The sequence below is a fragment of the Muscardinus avellanarius genome (genome assembly GCF_963383645.1).
Source record: "Muscardinus avellanarius genome assembly, chromosome: 1".
Lineage (NCBI taxonomy): Eukaryota > Metazoa > Chordata > Mammalia > Rodentia > Gliridae > Muscardinus > Muscardinus avellanarius.
In genome coordinates, this window is record NC_137786.1 from 12,582,419 (window position 1) to 12,598,798 (window position 16,380).

At 44.8% G+C, this 16,380-nt stretch overlaps 1 protein-coding gene across 1 annotated transcript in view; it reads left to right on the forward strand.

Annotated features, from left to right (window-relative positions):
• TRIO (trio Rho guanine nucleotide exchange factor) overlaps positions 1-16,380 on the forward strand; it is a gene marked incomplete at both ends in the record, with an annotated part of 341,738 nt that overhangs the window by 120,600 nt on the left and 204,758 nt on the right. Inside the window, 2 exons of the mRNA XM_080704883.1 lie at positions 7,317-7,431; positions 14,097-14,289. Coding sequence (XP_080561009.1) covers positions 7,317-7,431; positions 14,097-14,289 — 308 coding nt within the window. The remainder of the gene's footprint in view (positions 1-7,316; positions 7,432-14,096; positions 14,290-16,380) is intronic.

Sequence of the window (16,380 nt, forward strand, 5' to 3'; positions counted from 1 at the left end):
GCTGCTGCAATATCCGAGTTTGAAATACCAAACTAGCTTACCTGCCACAGCATATGAAAACATCGACACATAAAACATAGAAAATCCACATCTCAGTGGATTTTAAGTGTGTTATCTTTGTAGCATTTTCCTGAGAAACAATGTCCAAGACATTTTTATTCCAGCCGGCAGATGCAATATTTAGCCAGACAATCAGTGATCAAAAGATACCTCTCTGTCATTCAAGAAACATTTGGCTGTTCTGCCCTCACAGTAAGTAAAGCAGTGGCCTTTAAAAGCTGACTACCTCAGCGCGTGGAGATGAACACGCGAGACAGGTGGGCAGTTCAGAGTGCTGGATTGTATTCGTACTTCTCCCATCTCAGCAAAAGTGGTGAGACTGAGAGCGTGTCGATGTCCCCTGGAACGTCACCTCCGTACCTCATGGAGCCACTTGCTACCTCTGCCTCTGGGAAATGCGCTCCGCCCCCTGACTGCGGCCCGAGAATGTCCGGAACCCAAGGCGTGGACCGCAGAGTGTCTCTACTGCTGAGTCCTCCTCTTCCCTGTCATTTGGGTTCCACCCTCTGCAGTGTGGAGACAGACAGGTCCCTTGGGCCACAGGGCACCTAAAGGCCTTCCCCTCTTGCTTGCAGGTCAGGTTTCAGCCCTTTTGGACTTTGTCCTTAGCAGCTACCTCCCAAAAGGACAGGACAGCCATCGAGTATTACTCCTTTGGGGTGCCAGTCCGCCTGTCACAGAACACAGGTGTACAGGATATTTCTCCTGTTCTGTAGACTGCCCTGCACTCCTGGGCTGTCTTCCTGGAAGCATTGCCTTGGTGCATCTTACCTTTTCTCTCACAGGCACACTAGCTGCGGTGATGTGTCCTCTTGAACACATGTCGCTTTAAACCTGGAACACTGCTGGGCGCTTCGGTTTGTCTCGCGTGTCCTTTGGGCGCGGTTCCCGGCGTCGCTTCAGGACGGAGCTGCCCATGGTGTCTTCTTTTGCTTCCTGTCCAGCAGCATTTCTTTGGGGGGGATGAACATAATAGACTGATGATTTTGCAGAAGTGCATCTAATGCATAATGCATTTGGAGGGTTAATAGAGTTTAATAGACTCATGAAGAGAAGAAGATGCTAATTAGTTGGAAATACATGGTAAAATAAACTCCTGGCTTATAATACATTGAAATTTAAAGGTAGCACTCATTTGCTCTTTTTATTTTTTATTTTTATTTTTATTTTATTTTATTTTTATTGCGGGTCTGGAGATGGAACCCAGGGGCATTTGGCCTCCGAGTTACACCCCCTGCCTTGTTTTTATTCTTTATTTTGAAGCAGGGTCTTACTAAGTTCCAGAGGGCCTCACTAAGTAGCTGAGGCTGTCCACAAACCGCTATCCTCCAGTCTCAGCCTCCCAAATGCTGGGATTACAAGTGTGCGCCACCACGCCCGGCTTTCATCTGCTCTTTTTAAATGTTTTCCTGACATACTGCATTCTGACACGTGCCAGGTTTGTGAACTCCGGATTCTGTACTTAATAGATAGATTCCCCTCCCAACTTTGGTGGTACTGGGGGTTGAATCCAGGGGCATTCTACTTCTGAGCTACACCTCCAACCCTATTTTATTCTTTTATTTTGAGACACGCTCTCACTACGTTGCAGGTGACTTTGCTAAGTAGCTGAGGATGGCCACAAACCTGTGATCTTCCTTGTCTCAGCCTTTCAAGTATTGGGATTACAAGTATGCACCACCATGCCAAAAAAAATAGATTTTGTTTTGTTTTCAGTACTGGGGATTGAACCCAGGGGCATTCTACCTCCGAGCTATACCCTGAGCCCTATTTTTATTCTTTATTTTGTTACAGGGTTTCACTAAGTTGTAGAGGGCCTCACTAAGTAGCTGAGACTGTCCGCGAACCGAGATCCTCCTATCTCAGCTTCCCGAGTGCTGGGATTATAAGTGTCGTGCGCCACCATACCCGGCTGACAGATTTTAAAGCTGGTGTCATTAAAAGACTCTACTTTTAAGTCTTAGTGTCATCAGGAAGGAAGGAGTGAAAAGCAGCCAGTCCTGTGGGTTCATCTGCGTCAGGGTCTGAGGCGAGAGCCCCTACTGCGGCCCCACTGACCTCCCCTTAAGCACATGCAGATGGACACACAGACACAGGTGGACAGTTCACACTGGTGGTTTGTATTTATTCTTTCATTAGGCAGCCAATACAGGACGTAATCGCAGATGGCGCTTTTACCTAACTTACCGTCAAAACTCAAACTCTTTCCCTTTTAACTCACAGCAGAGAACTCAAACCATCAGGCTTCCTGAGTTTGCTGTAAACCTTTAATGAAACCTTAAATTCTGCAAGGCTCAAGGTGGACATACTAAACTAGCCCATCTGCCACAACATATGAAAACACTCAGGGAATTTTAACTGCTTTCTCCTTATAGAGTTTTCCTGAGAACTTAATGTCCAAGGTGTTTCCTTCCAGTCCAGCCAGCAGGTACAATGTCAAGTCAGGTGGTGGCGCTCACCAGCTTCAAAGTCTGTCAGCCAGGGATGGCGGCGCACGCTTATAATCCCAGCACTCGGGAGGCTATGATCGGAATATATCTCTCTGGCACATATATCTGTTTGCCCTTCCCAGTAAGTGAAACAAGGGATTTTGGGTGGAGAGGGAATTTTACGATGATTATAAGTTACTAAAAGAAAAAGTTTAAAATATTAGTGATGGCAGGACTTGCCTCAGCTGAGGGAGGAAAGTGAAGTAAATAGGACCTAACATACTTTTATGTTCTTTTCTTTTTCTTTTTTCTTTTTCTTTTTTTTTTTTTTTTTTTTTTTTGCGCGTCTGGGGATGGAACCCTGGGGCATTCGACCTCCGAGCTACACCTCCTGCCCTAATTTTTATTCTTTATTTTGAAACCGGGTCTCACCGAGTTTCAGAGGTCTCACTAAGCAGCTGAGGTTGTCCGCGAACCACAATCCTCCGGTCTCAGCCTCCCGAACGCAGGGATGACAAGCATGCGCCACCAGGCGCGGCCTCTTTTATGGTATTTTCTAACGTTTGGACGTTTGGTCACATCTGGCCAGCTGTGCCGCATGCGCTTATGCTGGTTGTCTAAGCTTATCAGTATCTGGGATGTGTGTTGGAGGAGGGAGCATAAAATTAAAATGAATTGACTATCTGGGAATATTTTTTAAAGTTGCAATGAAAGGATAAATTTCCAAAAATAATTTATAACTCTGACTCCGTTTTTTCTTTTCATTAACGTATAATTTCAATATTATTAATTAACCTTTTTTTTTGTAGTACTAGGGGTAGATCCCAGGGGCTTTTCTACTTCCGGGCTATACCCCCAGGCAGTCCTATTTTATATTTTATTTGGAAACGGTCTCACTAAGTTGCTGAGCGCCACACTAAGTAGCTGAGGCTGGCTTTGGACCTGCTGTGATCCTCCTGTCTCAGCCTCCCAAGGGTTGGGATTACACTCCTGGCTTTTAACCTACCTTTTTAAAGTGTTTGATTTCAAAGTACCTTTTTTTTTAAATGCACCTGCGTACGTGTATGTATGTTGTTTTTGTTGTTGTTGTTGTTGTGGTTGTGGTTGTTTTTGGTGGTACTGGGGTTCCTGGAAGCCCTTCTACCTCCAGGCTATACTTCCAGACCTATTTTTACATTTTTATTTGGAAACAGGGTCTCCTACGCCAGCGTGCATAGCTGGCTTCGAACCTGCACAATCTTCCTGTCTCTGCCTCCCAAGCGCGGGGATTACAAGCGTGCGCCACCACGCCCGGCGTGTATGTATGTTTGACTGGGGATTGAACTCGGGGGCATTTTGCCTCCCAGGCCTATTTTAATATTTTATTTTGGAACAGGGTCCTGTGATGTGGCTGAGGCTGGCCTCTGGCCTGTGATCCTCTTGTCTCAGCCTCCCAAGTACTAGGATTCCATCGCACCCAGTTTACATTACTTGTTAAAGTAAATTTTAATGTATTTACCAGGTTGGACAGCCATCACCATTGTCTAATTTCAGAACATTTTCATCACCTTCCGAAGAACCCACTCTCATTCCCCCGGCCTCTATCCCTGGCAACCACTAATCGACTTTCTGCATTGACCTCATTTTTAACATATTAGGGAATATTTGTAAAAGCTTTCCATGCAAATGGCATTTACTAATTAAATCTAAGTAGAATAGCAAGAGCTTTTGTAAAAGCAGGCCGAAAGATAAGTAATTCTAAAACATACGTCTTAGGGCAAAATCTCTAAAAAAAAAACTACTTAGAGTTCCTGGAACTTGGATAGATGAGGTCTTTAGTCTTATCTCCAGGTATTCTAAAAACACTCATTGCACCAAATTAAGATAGTGATGTGCTACCTCCGCCATTTTGGAATGAATGCATGAAGTTAAATGGCAGAGAGGCCTGTGGTGTGCACGTGTCCCCTCCACGTGGTGCCATTAAGAGGCTGCACACCACGTTGAGGACTCGGCACCCCTCCCCTGGGAGGACGGGGAGGACTCAGCCCTCACCAGGTACCTGACCTGCTGCACCGTGACCCTGGAACAAAATTCCTTGCTATTCTTTACGGGTCCCCATGTGCGGCATTCTGTTGTCATGGAGAAAACGGAGCAAGGTCTGGTGAGTGACAGAAGCGTAGTTCACCGCCAGCCGTCGCCCCAGTCTCTGATTTCACTTTCGGTGGTTTCAGTGACCCACGTTCAACTATGATGCAAACATTAATATTTGTCTTGGGTCTTTCAAGAGAAAGAGACTATATACACAGAACATTTAGTTTAGCATGTTGTCATAGAGGTTCTGTTTGATTACTAGCTGTTGATAAATCTCTTCCTGTACCTAACTTATAAATTAAAGCTTATCATAGGTAGGCAGGCGTAGGGAAAAAAGATACATGTTTCTCTCTGTGTACCTGGATATATACACTCTGAATAATTTTTAAGTAAATTCCAGATGTCATATCATTTTGTTCATAAATGATAAGGTTTTAGAAACCCACTCTATCAACAGATGTAAAAATTCAATTTTTTGTTTTGTTTTGTTACTAGGGATTGAACTCAGGGCCATTTTACCTCTGAGCTGTAGCCCCTGCCCTTTTTTTAATTTTTTTGTTTTGAAAGAGTGTCTTGCTATGTTACTGGAAATTTTGCTGTGTTGCTGAGGCTGGTCTAGCGCCTGAGCCTGCGATCCTGCTGACTGACCTTCCCAAGTACTGGTGTTACAGGTGTGTGCTACCATGCCTGGCTAATTATAATTCTTTAATATAAAAAGCCAATTAATATTCAAATTTCCCTGCTTGTCTCGCTTAAGCTTTTTTTTTTTTTTTTTTTTTTTAAGATATACATTGCTGCCTGGTGATTCCTGCGCTTGGGAGGCGGGGATCGCGCAGTTTTGAAGCCAGCCTCCCTGGCTTAAGAGACCCTGTTTCCAAATAAAAAAATATAAAAAATAGGTCTGGGAGAGTAGCCCGGAGGTAGAAGGGTTTCCAGGAACCCCACTACCACCAAAAACAAACAAGCAAACAAACAAACAACCACCACCACCAACAACAAAAATATATATACATATACATGCATACATACATACATACATACATACACATTGCAGTTGGTTGAGACATCTTGATAAGCGTCTTTTAAAAATCTACAGATATTTCCTCCACCCAGCTATTTTTATCTTACCCCCTAATGCTTATTAGGTGAGAACATTGAGAATTTTGTAGAATTCTTTATGTTCCTGACTTTGTGACGTTGGTGGTCATTTGACATATTTCTTTTTCCCTGTTTTTTCTGCAAACTAGGAATTAGGGCCCAAGGCTTGCTTACTGTTAGCTTAGATTTTCGCAGGGATAGAGGCAGCAGTGCTTAGTGGTGTCCTTTGCGGAGTCTGTTACTCCTCCCCTTCCTTTATCCTGTTAACTGTCCCTTGAAGAGGGAGCTCAGTTGGCTACTGTGATTTAGTGTGATTCCCCTTGAATACTTAAATTACTTGGTTGCAAATAATTTCTTTACATTACATGTGGGTCATTTGGGGTATTCACAGTTAATTAAATTCTCTTACTGCTTAAAATGAATTGCAACATTCTAGAAAACTGAAAAAGACATATTGGTAAAATAAGGTTTTTTAAAATATCAGTCTCTTCTGCTGCATATTGTTTTCATCTTACCAAAAGTAAAAAGTCTTGGTTGTCATTTTCTTGCTTTTTAAAAAAAATTTTTGTTTGTTTTTGTGGTACCGGGCGGGGATGGAACCCAGGGGCATTCTGCCTCCAAGCTCCACCCCCAGCCCTAGATTTTATTCTTTATTTTGAACCGGTCTCACTAAGTAGCTGAGGCTGTCCATGAGCTGTGATCCTCCGGTCTCAGCCTCCCAAAGGCTGGGATTACAAGCGTGGCCACCACTCCCAGCTTCTTGCTTACTTTTTAATTTCACCCCTGCTGAATGATGTTTGGTACGTAGAAAATAACTAAGAGTTTTATATTGTGACGTGACTTTTGAGATCAAATGAAGAGAAGTGATCAGACCTAGAAAGCTAAATGAAGGATTGACTTATGAAGGATACGTTTTTCTTAACTTTTCTGACAGTCTTGAAGGAAGTAATGAAGCACAGGTGAGAGTTTCACCGAAAGTGTCCAGTGGTTCCAAGCTGAGCCTGTTAGTTGTGTAACATGAACGAGACACCTGCCTACCTGACACTTGTACTCCAGTGCGTGCTGTCATTCTTCTCAAGTCCTTGGAGCTAATAGCCCATTTGTGCTCGCAAATTCTTGAATGCCGGTCTTTGTGTAGGAGATTGTGAAAGCTTGGCCACTGGTGGTTGGTGCCATCAGTCAGTTACTGGTGTAAAGTTTGAATAACACTCTTTTTTTTTCTTCTTCCTTTTAAAACTGAGAACTTAATTTGGTTGGTGGAAAAGAGAAACTTCAGAATGCAGGGGAGGGAAGAGAGGAAAAGGGAGGGATGAGGGAGGAGAGCTGATTATTACAGTGAATGAACGTTTTTCTCCCTGGACATAAAACTAAAGAAAGGAATTTTCTTTTCCCAACATGCTAGAAATGAAAGACAGCGCCAGTGTAGTATTTTCGATTTATCTTTTGGAACTCAGACTTCCCCCTCTTGAGCCCATGAGGGATGTGATAGCCCCACCATAGCTCAGGCGACACAGGACTCTCTGCCTGTGCAGGTGGCTTAGGTGTAGTTTTGGCAGAGGGAAAGGGTGATGATGTTGGATTTGTGGTGGCACATAGAAAGCCCTGTGTAAACGGGTATATTCAGACAAGACGTAACCTTTAAACACGTTTGTTTTTTAGGTGGTAGAGATAAGCGTGGAGGTCCTATTTTAACATTTCCAGCCCGCAGCAATCATGACAGAATACGGCAGGAGGATCTCAGGAGACTCATTTCATATCTGGCCTGCATTCCTAGGTAAGTTCCGTGTGGTCTGGGGCCTGTCAGTCTTTCATGGCTCCAAGAGACGTGGCTCGGTCCTCTAGAAAACAGCTAAATGGTGGCCTGAATTCCAAGGAGACAAGGATAAAATTCAAGCCATGATGCTTTGTATTTCCAGTTTGTGACCATTATCATCTTGTGTAAAATGCTCTGGGCGGTATTTTGTGTTCAAGAGCTTTGTGTATTGACTGTGGATTTGGAATACTCAGCCTGGGTTTTAAGATTAGTTTAAAATCGGAGTTAGAAATCAGGTACTCCTCATTAATGAGGCTGATACCAAGGCACAGTGGACTGCGTGGTTGGATATTAGATGTTGTTGTTGTACTGGAGATTACACCCAGGAGCATTCTACCTCTGAGCTACATCCCTGTCTCCTTTTATTTTTTATTTTAAAACAGAGTCTCACTAAGTTATGGAGGGCCTAAGTTGCTGAGGCTTACTTAGAACCCGTGATCCTCCTGTCTCAGCCTCCCAAGAACTTGGATTACAAGCGTGTTCCATCTTCCCTGGCTAGGGTGCTGTGTTGGCACGCACATGTCTGTCTTCATGCTGAGCTTTTAATTCCTTACAAGTTTTCCTCGTTTTATAGCATGAAGTTTGTGGGGCATTAATAATCCATGTCAGCTAATACACTGTTTGGGGACCCCTATTAGATCAATGGCTCAAGTCGTAATAGGGAGATTTTTATTGTGGGTATTGATCAAGGATGGGCAAAATTTTATTTTCTAGAGAGCCTTGAGGTGAGGAACAAAGTTGTAAGAATAATCCTGTGTCAGTACCAGAAGAAAGTAGAACCCTTGTTTCTGCTTTTTATGTAGGTCTTATTTACAGAGCTAGTTGACAGCCGATGGAGAATTCAAATCTCCATTTAGTTCTTTCAGTTAATTTTTGGGAAATAGATTAGTATTCTGATGCAATCCAAGGGTATAACCATGTTGGGAGAAGAGATCAGGTAGTGCTGAGGGCTGGAGGTGTGCTTCCCCGAGAAGAAAGGCCAAGGCCTTGGGCTTGTTCATTCCAGAGAGGTGCATGCTGAACGAGGGCATAAATGGTGTCTTTGGTGGAGTGAGAGGCATGTCCTATGAGACTCAGGACATGTGAAGGAAGACTTGTCCTCAGAGAGGCTAGAATGCGCAGTAACTGTAAAGGACGGGCCGTGCATAGCGTGAGATGGTAAGTAACAGAGCAGTGGGCAAGAATCCCACCAGGTGTGTGGTCTGGGGCTCTCTAACCTCTTTATTGTGCACGTTAAGCGCAGTATGTAAATTGTACATTTACATGAGTGAATGAATGTGGCATTTGGCATTCACTGAGGTGGTTTTGAAGACTATTTACATAATTGGATACGACATGGAACTTTGGCTTCAACGAGGGAGATAGCTGTGCCCTCCCTTTGGTATCTGATCTCTGCAGTGGTTTATGAAAGTCAGCACCTGGTTTTGATGCTGTGATCTGCTGAGGATGTTGGTTTTTGGGGGGAGGGCTAGGGTATCCGCAGGGATTGTGTAATAGACCCTCCCTTAAATACATGGGAACGTTTTCTCTTCTTATTCTTGCACTTTTTTGGACTGCTCAACTGTTGAATTCATGGGGTTGGAAGAGGGTTTAGAAGTTATCTGCTACTCACTTATCATTTCTAAATAACAATAGAGCTTATAGCTACCACTTATTGAATTCTTATATATGAGGTTCTGTGCTAATGATGGAAAAAAGAAATATGAAAATACTAAGGACAGTGTACAAATTTAAAAAAAAAAACTTCTCTTGCCACCCAAAGTACTCCTTGTCCTGTGATTAATTAAAAATTAAAGTTGGATCTGGGTACGGGGTGCATGCTTATAATCTTAGTACTTGGGGGGTTGAGACAGGAGGATTACATGTTTGTGACCAGCTTCAGCAACTTAGTGAGGCCCTCTGCAACTTAGTGAGATGCTGTTTCAAAATAAAAAAATAAAAAGGACTGGAGTATAATTCAGAGATAGAATGCCTCTGGGTTTGCTCTCTAGTACCAGTAAATAAATAAATTAAATAAGTAAGTATGGGCTCTAGGTGTAGCTCAGTGACACGAGACATGAATGACTGAATGTTGAGTTTAGTATTTATCCAGGTGAGTTCAAGGAATATTTACGTACTCGGAATACTGAATGTAACTTTGGAAATTTGTTGTCTGGTTTTGAAGTCTGTGTTGATAATAAATATTAATTTTCATGGATATTAAGTAATCAGCTCAAGTACATTTGGCGCATCAGGATGACCTACTGAGAGCGCCCCTGGATTCAATCCCCAGTAACACAGAAAAAAAAATAATATTTTTTCGTGGAAAATTGTGAGCATATACAAAAGTAGAATATCAGTCAACGCCTGTGTAATTCGTGAACCCCGGGCTTAGGCAGCGCAGGGCTTCTTGTTCCCATGTGAAGTGGGCTGACGAGGAAAACGTGGCCCAGGATCAGACCAACTGACTGGGAACCAGTCACTGGATTACTTTTATTGGCTCGCTAATATGGAGATGTAGGAATAATCAGTACATCTTGGGACCATTGTGAGTGTCTAGTAAGGTCATTTGTGTGCACGCAGCAGAATGCGCGACGTGCGATAGCTGCCTCAGAAATAGGACGGTAATGTCCTTTCTTCGCACGTGCTCTCTTATTTTCCTTCTGCCGTGCTGTGCAGAGGCAGTGCACCCTGTTCTTCCGCGTGCCTCCTCCAGGGCCAGCATCCCACAGTGGGGCATAAATGTGGCCCGAGCCGCTACGAGTGGTTCTAGTGCTATTTCTTGGGTCACTTCCCCTCCCCCTTAAAAAAGGGATTGAAGTCACGGGGCGATGGACGAGGCTGACCGTGGTGTGTGCAGGTGTGAGCGGCGGCAGCAGCTCTCTCTGGTGGTATTGCGTTCCCGCACAGTGGTGAACAGAGCTCCTCTAGCTGGTTATTGCTCTGGCTGTTTCAATTATATTTTATTCTATATTCTAAGACAGTTTGCTTTCTTTATAGTGCTTTAGCTACATGGATAAACCACTCTATTGTTGCTAATGAAATGTGACATTAATTAATTAATTAATTTATTTATTTTTGGTACTGAGGATGGAACCCAGAGGCCTTCTAACTCCAAGCTCCACCCCAGGCCCTATTTTTTATTCTTTATTTGGAAACAGGGTCTCACGGAGTGGCAAAGGGCCTCACTAAGTAGCTGAGGCTGGCCGCGAACCGCAATACTCCTGTCTCAGCCTCCCGAATGCTGGGATTAAGAGTGTGTGCCATCAGGCCAGGCCAAATGTGACCATTATTAATTGATTACTTGAGAACACTCATACTTTCTTCATCTAGGAACTAAAGAAAGTCGGTATTCTCTTTTTTCTAGATATTTGTATTATAGTGGGCTTAGTTTTATCTAAATTTATCTTACAGAAAACTTGGGGCTCTTAGGTAAAACTCTAAAACAACTGGTTAATAAGTCACGTTTTCCAAAGAGCAGCCTGTGTTCAAGTGCAGGCCAGGCTTAGAGCCCCTCTCCTGCAGGGCGCAGCCTGTTTCTTTGGTTCTTAAACACAGCAGCTGTATTTGGGGATGTTTGCAACGCATTGATCTTTTAAGGATGGTGGGCTTCTAACGGGATAAAAGCAGAAACTCTGGAAGGCCGTGCACTTCAGCCCATTTCCTGCGCTGATTTTACTACATAGGAAGCCACTGGGTGGTAGGAAGGAGAATAATTAATCCTCCATCAGTGGTGCAAGCTCGGGGTACCTTTTGGTCTCGGTGTTCTCCAGCTTGTTCCTGTTGTTAGGCCTGGAGTTATTCAAGATTCTTTTTGAGCCCCTTTCAAGTGGAGGGGCTTTGTAGTTTGTGTGCGTACTGCGTGAGGCTGCATGAGGAGAAAGGCAGACTGCAAGGGAATTTATCTGTGCACAGTGAGGGGAGCCTTAGAGTGCGATCCGCCAAACAGCGTCTAGCAAAACACATAGAACATATTGCTGTGGGGCCCCAGGCTGCCATCCTTGGTGATCACAGCTGAATCCGTGGCTCTGAAGCGGCGTGCCTCAGCGGGCCAGCAGGTGTCCGCTGAGAGCTTGGAATCCATGCACCCTGTCTTCCTGCACCCTGGCTGCCGCTGCCCCAGCACCTCCAGAGCCTGGTAGCTTCTCTGAATTGAGTCTTGCAGAGTCGCAAACCTATTGGAGCCCAATGCTTGATTCCTGTGACTAGGGGTACTTTAAGAGACCTATTGGGAAGAAGGCCAGAACACAGATGAGGTTTGTGCCTGTGATGTTGCTGGGGCTGTGGCCCAGGACCTGTCTGGGAGGAGGAGAGGCGACAGTGCTGTGAGCCAGTGTTAACTCACTCACCATCGGCACCTGGGCGATGGGCTAGGCTCCTGGGCCATCAGCTTGCTTGAAGCTTTGAACCCCTTGTTCCTCTGACCCTGAGCTGGGGTCTTCTGCTGTGTTCTACACATAGACTTTTTGATACGGCCTCTTACACTGATGTGGATGTCAGATGTTACATTAGCAAAACACTGAAGGCCAATTATCCTGATGGTATGAATTAAGATAACAAAATAGGGTGAGCGGGGTGGGTGGGGGAGCATTGTGAACCTTTGAATAGTATGAATCAAGATAACTAGATAAGTAGTAAGAATCAGGGTATGTCCTAGGGTAGTATGAATAAGATAAGAGAGTAGGATTCAAGATAAGAAGGCGGCAGAAGGGGAAAGGTAGGGGAACAAGCCTGTGCAAGAGAGCATGAAATGTGTGTGTGTGTGCGTGCGCACGCACACGCATCGATGTGTGTAGGGGGCAGCATGGGGATGAACCCAGGAGAGCCTAAGTTCAAGCTAAACTCCCAGACTGATTGCGTTTGATTTAAACAAGGTCTCGCCAGGTCGCTGAGTCTTGCTTCTTGGCTGAGGCTGCCCTTGAACCTGTAATCCCCCTGTCTCAGCCTTCCAGTTACTGGGGTTATAGGCCTGTGCCTCCATGCCGGGCTATGAAATTGGTTTTAATTTATTTAGGGTTTTTTTTTGTTGTTGTTGTTGTTAGCTTTTTAACATCTCTCAGTGATAGCAGTTTATTTTCCGAGTTTTCAGTTGACACTAGTTTTATAGGGTAATTACACGAAGCAGAAAAATGTCAAATGTCTTGCCATCATCACAGTCATTTACATTAGGCGAAAATCTAATCTAATTGAATACTCATCAGGTCTCAGGTATATTTCCAAGACCTTGCCGGCAGTCATGACCTGGTTAATATCCAGTGCCGGCATTAGTGGCTAGAGCAGACTCTAGAGTCCGCCTTGTAACACCGAGGATTACATGGTTCCTTAGCTGCGGGGCCATTTAGAAGCTATAACTAATGTTTCCACAAGTAAATATGTTACAACAGAGTGAGATCCCATACTTTTCAGCCCAATTAAGGACAACTTGATTCTGCTGTTTAATCTTTACCGCAGCTGTGCATTATATACATTTCTTATATACTCAGGGGTTGAAATTGAGTAAGATTAGAACACTTCTTTTTTCTTTACTTTTGTGAGACAGGCTCTCTCCACATTGCCTAGGCTGGTTTCACACTCCTGTACACAAACACCCAGGGATGGGTGGGCCTTACTCGAAAACCTCTGAGCTAGCTCAAAGGCCGGAGCAGCGTACAGGGAATGAGACGGGGCACTGGACGGCCCTCGGCCTCAATACTGGGGATCATATTTATTATTTAGTTTTTATTTATTTATTTATTTGTGCAGTATTGGAGATGGAACCCAGGCATTCATTCTACCTCCGAGCTACACCCCCTGCCCTATTTTTTATTTATTTTTTATTTTTTATTTTTTTACTTTTTATTTTTTTGGTGGTACTGGGGTTCCTGGAAGCCCTTCTATCTCCGGACTACACTCCCAGACCTATTTTTACATTTTTATTTGGAAACAGGGTCTCCTAAGCCAGCGCGCGCGCGCGGCTGGCTTCGAACCTGCGCGATCCTCCTGTCTCTGCCTCCCAAGCGCTGGGATTATAAGCGTGCGCCACCACGCCCGGCTTATTTTTTATTTTGAAACAGGGTCTCGCTGACTTGCAAAGGGCCTCACTAAGTAGCTGAGGCTGGCGGCGAACCGTGATCCTCCTGCCTCAGCCTCCCAAATGCTGGGATGACAAGTGTGCGCCACCATGCCCAGCTCTGGGGGTCATTTTCAGAGCTGGTGGTTCTGGGAGTCCCGATTGCTCTTCCCCACTGGGCTCCGCCTGCTATTGGGGGTTTGTCCCTGCTTGCTTCTTGCCAAAGACCTTTGACCATAGTTGATGGATGACTGTTTGGGTTCAATTACTGTACCAAAGGCCAGAGAAATGGCCACAATGATCGTCATTTTTCTACTGAGGAGAAGACAGGCTGTGAAACAACTCTAGAGCCGGAAGGTTTTGGGAGCCGAGCCCCGCTTGAATCCATCGTTGTTTCCTGACGCAGGTCTGGCCCAGTTCTGGTCTCTCAGGGGATGGGAGGGTGAGGCGGAGCCTGGCTGTCCGGTGAGTGTTCAGCCCCTTCCCAGGCATCGGGGAGCGAGGAATCGCAGTCACCAGACATTCCACGAGCCCCCGAGCAGGCCACGTGGCAAGAGCTGCAGCCCGCGCCTTCAGCCTGTTGTAATTCTCTCCGCAGCGAGGAGGTCTGCAAGCGAGGCTTCACAGTGATCGTGGACATGCGTGGCTCCAAGTGGGACTCCATCAAGCCCTTGCTGAAGATCCTGCAGGAGTCCTTCCCCTGCTGCGTCCACGTGGCCCTGATAATCAAGCCGGACAACTTCTGGCAGAAGCAGAGGACGAATTTTGGCAGTTCTAAATTTGAATTTGAGGTAACTTCCCTTGTGTAGCCAGATCCGCCAAACCCACAGGTGTGGTTTAGTAAAAGTTGACCTCTTCTCACCATTTTAGGCCCATAACAGATCTTTAAAATCTGCATCCAATAGGCATTGGATGCCATATGCAGAATTGGTTATTGCCTGCACCCTTGGCTTTGCTCTCCAGGGATGCTCTACGCCGGGGCTTTAGGCTTCTGTGCTCCTGGGTCTGATGTTGAGTGGTGAAGGGTGTGGCGTGCCCTGGGAAGGAGGAGCCTGTCCGGCCCTCCACCTGGACAGCTCTGCCCAGCGCAGGTTGCAGGTTCCTGCTGGGCTGCAGGCTCATTAGCCCTGCCGGCAGCTTCGGAGATGAGGGAGTGGCCGGGAGAAATGCCCAACTGCACGCTTCCTAAGGGAAAAATGTGGAGGAGACCAAGTTTTCCCTGTCATTGCTATTACAGAGAATCGTCTGTCATTTATTTTACATAGTAGATAGCTCAGTTAGGAAAATGGAAGCTATTCCATTCAAACTACCCCGAGTCCAGAATTCAGTTAAGCAAGGAAGATGGGTTTTCTTTATAAACAGTTATGAGAAGCAGACCTCCCGCCAGCTTGCTTCCGTTTCCACTATAACCCCTCTCCTTTAGCTCTGGCGAGGCTTTTGAGGTGGTCAGTCTAACAAGACGATTATTCCTGGCAGCCTGAAGTTTGGTTCATGCTCTGTTCTGTAGTGAAATTGGGATATTTTGCAATAATAAACTATCCCAGGCTTTGGTTGAATAGCTTTCTTCTTCTAGCAACTCTGGCCAAACATAGCTTTCAATGTATTTATCCATGTATTTTAAGGTAAATAATAATATACACATCAAAATGCAGTCAGTCTTTAGGCTCTATGCTGTACTTTTCAAAGTGCTCTCTCTCGTGTATTATTTGGATTTTTCAAATCTTTTTCTGTAGTACTGATTTTTCTATTTGGAGCCTGAATTTGGTTTCAGTTTAAATTCGTAACAACACTAGAGAGGTTTAGGTGAAAGATAAAAGTAAGCTTTTGTCTTTATGTCTACGAAAGAATGCTTTTGGAGGGCAATTTACTGGGTCTCAGTTATCTTCTTGACGAGTTTGCAGTTGTGTATAATTTTACATGTTTCGAGTAAAAATACTGGCTTGGGATTATGATTCGCAGACACTTCTGCTCGGGTAGGCCTGAGCTCTCCTCTGCTCTCTGCCTGGCTTTCCTATTGGTGGATGGTTCCTACATCGTTGCTACCTTCTTTCTCTGGCTGTTGCCTCTGCGGAGATCACTGAGCGTCCAGGAGATGAGATAGCACTGAGCCATCCTCAAGGCAGCACTGTAGGCAGAGGTGCTGGGTTGTGCATAATCCCTTCTGTCTGGTCCTACTTTCTGCTATTTCTCTGAACCGCCAGCAAGGAGACACAGTTCTAAGTTTCTGTGAGCCCGAAAGTGACCGCGGAGGCGTGGTTAACCCAGTCCTCTGTTTATCTTGTGGCCCTCGGTCACACTAGATGAATGGCTTCCACATTCTGATACAGAGTGGGGTAAGAGTTTGTGCTTCAACTTAATTGACTGAAATTTTGTCACTATTAAATTAGAACGTAGGACAGATTATATACGGTATGTAGACCGCTCTGAATTGTACCAGATTATTATGACAAATGAGACCTTTCCTTTGTCTTCAGCTCTTTGAAGAGAAGTTTCACGAGCTTTCTTCCTAAACCCTTGTATATTTTCTACATCTTGAAATAGCCATCCAAACCCTAGTATCTGTTACTTGATGGGAAGTGGGGGAGGGACAGGCAGAGTGATCAGGGTGATCTGGTTCAGGTGACATTTAATATTCAATAAGAAGCCCGCAAAGAAGTGTTCCTAAAAGGGCTCTTGAAGCCCGTAAACAAGACACTAGTGTGCTGGCAGCTAGGAGGGCGCTTCTGCAGTTTTCTACTAGAAACGAGATGACCAATGGCGTGAAAGCATGGGTAGAATAATGATTGTTGAAAATGAGGCTTTTGAACTCTCTGCTCTGCCCTCAAAATTCAACCTATTTCTGGTTTAATGTGCCTAAGATAGTGGATTAATCTTCACATTCT